Raw genomic sequence first — 5,676 nt, forward strand, 5'->3', positions numbered from 1 at the left:
GAATGTTGAATTTAGGCCCAACCATAACCATTAAGAGCAGTGGGAGTAAACAACTAACTCAATAATCTTAGCTCTTAGGAATTTCTATCCAACCTTGAAGAATTCAGAAGTGAAACCATTCGAGTCTAGGGCTTTATTCGACAGAAGAGCACTAACCACTTCCTCCACTTCTCCTAAGAAAATTTCTCTCATAAGGGCCTCATTTTGATCCTCTGTAATTAGTTTTGGAATATGTTGTTGGATCCTTCAGATTTCCTCACTCCTTTACAAAATTGGTTTTGTGAACAAGGATTGGAAATGAAAAATCAACTCTTCTAAAATTTCCTCATGTTGCACCAATCATCGACCATCAAAGACATTGAGGGAGAAGATACGGATAAACTAGTGATGCTTCAACATAGTCATGTGAAATAATTTTGTTTTCCTCTAGCCCTCCCTGAGCCATTGGACCCACGACTTATGCTTCCACAGAATTTCCTCCTATTTCCTCCTTTGCTCTAGGTCTGCTAAGATCTGTCCCTCCTGGGATATGAGGGAATCATTCCTCCCTTCCAAGATAATCTATTTTTGAATAGATCTCATGTCTTCTTCAAGTCATCACTTCTCTTGATGAATATTTCCAAATTCGGATCTGTTCTATTCTTTGATTTTTCCTTTTAATTCCTTGATATTTAGTTGGAAGGTTTCCATTGGATCGTGCCTCCTGTTAGACTCAGTCTCGTCAATCCTCTGTAAAAATAAAATTCACCAAGGAAACTTCATCAAAATAATGTTGGATAATCCAAGCAGGATATCACACCAATTTTGAAAAACAAATCCAATTTTCTTGTTGCGGGAAGAACACAGGTAAAGTCAGAGTAGCTGGAAGACGAAGACTGTGTAAAGCTTCTAATGATGATATTACTTTGAGTTCTCATTGTTTGGTGTCTAATGAATCGACAACTAGTGAAAAAGATGATGGTGGTTATTCTGAAGGAAGCAATGCAGGATGCCAAGGGTTTAGCATTAAACAGAGACAGGATAAGATATCTTCGAAAAATGATTTGGATGAAATAAATTCAAGGCTTGGTTCTCTAAGCATCAAAAGTTCCAAACGTGTAGAACACTCCATAACTACAGAGTTAGATAATGCAGAGCCGCGGAAAACTCTCAAAAACAAGATTTTAGATGCTTCGAATTATTTCAAGGATGGTTCAAACAGTATATGCGATGAAGAATCAGCAGGTGATGAGGAATATATAGGGCATGTCGAGGATCGTGAGGATGGAGTTGATACCCTAGTCCACAGCTCGGATGCTCCAGAATTTGAGAGTGCTTTGTCTGCTCTGTCTTCAACGTCTGTTAAGGTTGGCGATGGCGAAGAGGATTCTGCTGAATCTTCAAGGTGCACTGAATTGCATACTGGAAATGATAACAGGGATCACAATCAAGCTATTACTTTTTGATTTCTTCTTCTGTGGATGAAGATAATTCCGGGTTTTCTGAAGATGAGAACAGTTCATTAGATTCTGCAGAATCAGTAAAAGTGCAATTGAAAAAGCATGCTCTTACTACTAAGGAAAATCATGCACAAAATGTGTATGAATATGAAGATGTGAGTAGCAGCTCAGTGGAAGAGGTCGCTTTAGAAGAATCAAAAGCAATTACATTCACACAAGGCAAACAAACGTATAGACTTCCTGGCAAAATAGCAACCACTTTGTACCCACATCAACGTGAAGGTATCAAATGGCTCTGGGATCTTCACTGTAAATCCAGAGGAGGCATTTTAGGTGATGACATGGGGCTGGGCAAAACAATGCAGTTATCTTCTTTCTTGGCAGGACTTTTTACCTCATGCCTTATCAAGCGTGCATTGATTGTAGCACCAAAAACTGTCCTTCCTAATTGGATGAAAGAGTTATCTATTGTTGGCCTCTCAAGAAAAGTTAGGGATTTTTCTGGGAGTCCAGGAAGCACACGTGAGTATGCTCTTCAACATGTTCTTCAGACTGGAGGTATACTTCTAACAACATATGATGTTGTTCGAAATAATTGGAAAGCAATTAGAGGGGATTATCATGGAAGAGATGGATATGGAGATACAAGTGAAGATATTGTTACATGGGATTATGTGATCTTGGATGAGGGACACATCATCAAAAATCCCAATACTCAACGTGCCACAAGCCTTCGAGAGATTCCTAGTGCACATCGTATTATTGTCAGTGGCACACCTATTCAAAACAACCTAAAGGAAATGTGGGCTTTATTTGACTTTTGTTGTCCAGAACTTCTTGGAGATAAAAAGGATTTTAAGGCAAGGTATGAGGATCTCATTTTGCATGCTAATGATAAGAGAGCAACTCAAACAAAATTTAAGGCAAACTGTGTGTGGATTTGGGTGCGCGGTGCATAGAGCACATGGCGCGGTGCACATGGGCCATGCGGCGCATTGGGCGCTCCTCCACAGTGCATTTTTTGCACTAGCGCGACGCACTCACCAGGCGCGGCACACTGGCTATGCCGTGCGACGCACAGGTCAGACAATCAAAATTTCTATTGTTTCTCTGCATATTGGAGGTCAACATGTAAATAAAATGAGCAGTGTTGTTCGTGTCACTCACATTCCAACAGGCATTGTCGTAACCATTCAAGATGAGCGATCACAACACAAGAACAAAGCTAAAGCACTGAAAGTTCTATCTGTGAAACTTTATGAAATGGAAAGACAGAGACTCCATTCCAGCCGGTCTAAGCTCTGTTCTGAACAAATTGGCAGGGGAGACAGGTCAAAGCGGATCCGGACATATAATTAACCCAAGGCCTGGTAACTAATCATAGAATTGGGATAACTTATCATTCGATAGAAGATATCGTGCAGGGTGAAAGCTTGGATATTTTCTTCGATGCTCTTATTCTAAAACAGGAAATGGATGCAATTTCTTCGTTCAGTGATACCCCTTGATATTGCAATTGCTTCTTGGAATCATCAGAAATGGTCTTATTACATCCAGGTTTTTTTTTTTTTTTAACAAGTGATAGATATGGTGCACATCAGACCTATGTTGAACAGATTGTATGGGTCAATTTCTGAGGCACAGAGGAAGTTTTTCATTGGTATTTCAACAATCCAGAAGCTACGGCTTCAGCTCTAGACATGCATGGTTGGCTTCGAACAGGGGATCTATGTTACATTGATGATGAAGGCTACCTCTTTGTAGTGGACAGATTGAAGGAGTTGATCCAATATAAAGGCTACCAGATTGCTCCAGCTGAACTAGAAGCACTTCTACTTTCTCACCCTAAGATTGCCGAGGCGGCAGTAATATCGTTTCTAGACAAAGAAGCTGGCTAGGTTCCCATGGCATACATTGTACAAAAAACAGGCAAAACACTATCCGAAACCAGTGTTATTGACTTTGTATCTCAACAGGTGGCACCATACAAGAAAGTTCACCGCGTAGCTTTTGTGAGTAAGATTCCAAAAACGGCAGCAGGAAAGATGTTAAGGAAGGATTTAATTAAGTTGGCCACATCCAAACTTTGATGCCATTGTAGAATTATAAATTTCAATTGCCTGTTAGAAAACAAGTCTACATCGCAAATTTTTCCAAGCAATCATGGAAAATAAGTAAAAATCCATTATCTGCAGCATCAGAGTTACTGAAGCCACAACAAATGCATGATAATTCCTAACTAGAGGCACTCTGTGGTTTAACGAATATGCTATATGTACGATGTCATGTACCCAAATAATTAAATCATCGAATAAGGAAAATGAAGATAGTTCTGGACATCAAATTTCTTCTCGTGGTGTTAAGTTGTAACAATGCCATTAAATGGGCACTATGCAGAATATATCGATGATTTCCTCAGAGTTTCTTTTGTTGATGAGGACTGGAATAAGCTACATTCAAATGCACTTACTTCCAAACTTGAATATGGTTTTCTAGCGAAGTCCAGAAATACTTTTTTTTTATTAATGCATTGGAGGGTTCGTCATGTAGATGAGCCAATGCTAGAGAAAACCAGAGAACTCGACGCAGCTATGATTTCACCCGTGTGACTTCGTGGTTGCAGCAAAATCTCATCCTTTCATCTTCTCCTGAGAAAAGCTTGGGTATGCATGGGACTGTCTATGCCATGATGTGGTGGATAACACTACTCTGTTGCTTGCTTCTGGTGTTTGCTATGATAATAGAGTGAATGGGGAATGGGATTCATTTGCAGGCCGTGCACGCATTGTTCATATCGACGTGGATCCTGCAGAGAAAGATATATTTACGGCAAATGGCAATGACCACAATATTCTTCTATATGACCTTCGAATGGCGTTACCTTTGAAACAATATGCAGAACAGGAATAATGCCAGGAAGGTTTCAAGTATTTTCCAGAAATGAAACGATTTTAGAGACATCGACACCTACCAAAAGCCAAAAATAAACAAAGACATCTATCACGGCAAAGAACTAGGAACAGACGGTCTATTTTTGGACTTCAGTTATGGTTCAAAGTATCTACGCTACAGGTGTTGCCTCTTCGTGGGCTATCAAACAGTTTTCAAGTGTAATGCTCCTTTTCTTCATAACAGATGGTTGGCCTTTCATTTCTGTTAACAATGATTAAATAACCCCCCACTTTGGGTCGATTGACTTTCCCATATTGAAGTCTATTTATTGTATGAAAATTATGTGTAAATGGTTCTGAGTTTCTGAGGAAAGTGTGGGAGGAGAAAACCCAGCGCTTCATTGTACATATTTGATAGAGAAATAATTGAATGGTACAACTCTGTTTCATGAGATCCTTGTAGTAAGAATTCAGCATGTGTTTCTTCTCTTGTTTCATATGTCTCTTGTTTCTGTTTCATAGTTCATTCATAACTTTTTCAGCTGAATGCTTTTAAAGTGAGAAAGGCAGAATCCAATTTATTGCTCTGCCTTGGGAAAGTTTTCATATTTAATGTTTTCTTTTGTTTGACAAGGATTCATCTTCTATGCCCTTGTCAACCTCTCAATAGTTCACCCACTCCACAGTATTTCAAATTTGATGTTAAATCTCTTGCCTATCTTGCCTCAGGAGATAATCTGTGTCTTTGATTTAACTTCTCTGTTCATGCTGTCCCTTAATCCCACGCTGCCTAGAAAACCCAGTCATTTATCAAAATACCCTTGTCCTATCTATTTACTAGCCTAAAATCAGTACCCATTTTTAGTCATCTCGCACCCTATTGCTCATTTTATCGAGATTGACTGGAGAGAGCCCTCTCTTGTCCTCGTAGGGCTAGCTACGAGGCTGAGCTTGGTTTGATGTTGCCTCAAGTTTTTCCTTTTTCAGCCTGAGCTAGATTCGAGCACTAACACCTCTTCATCCTGATTGCTTTCCACCAATCTTCCATCTTAGCCACAAAATCTAGTTTTTCAAGCCCGAAGGATTCGAAGGATAACGATTGGTTGCAAGGAGCCATCCACAGGTCAATCTTTAGACAAATTGGCCAATGATCCGGTCCCAGGCATGGGAGGATATCTTCCTCGAAATATAGATCTTGCTGGAGGATGTTATCTTAAAGAAGAAAGCGATCCAATTTTGAGACTATTTGATACTTACCTCTCCACCGATTGTTCCAGGTAAAGGCATCATTCTTAAAATCAAGATCTTGGGGTCCTAGATCTTGGATGGTTTCGTAAAAATACAAA

General features: G+C 39.6%; 1 protein-coding gene across 1 annotated transcript; it reads left to right on the plus strand.

Moving 5' to 3' along the window:
* The first annotated feature begins 957 nt into the window (after positions 1 to 957).
* Positions 958 to 2,398, plus strand: LOC149169528 (protein CHROMATIN REMODELING 24-like). Its single transcript, XM_089425235.1, has 3 exons — positions 958 to 997; positions 1,102 to 1,346; positions 1,418 to 2,398. Exons 1-3 carry the CDS (start codon positions 958 to 960, stop codon positions 2,396 to 2,398), a joined length of 1,266 nt encoding a protein of 421 aa, XP_089281361.1.
* Positions 2,399 to 5,676: the final 3,278 nt, after the last annotated feature.

This window comes from Pinus tabuliformis, chromosome 4_2 (genome assembly GCF_031772625.1).
Source record: "Pinus tabuliformis cultivar Carrire ecotype Pingquan chromosome 4_2, CPIR1, whole genome shotgun sequence".
Taxonomy (NCBI): Eukaryota; Viridiplantae; Streptophyta; class Pinopsida; order Pinales; family Pinaceae; genus Pinus; species Pinus tabuliformis.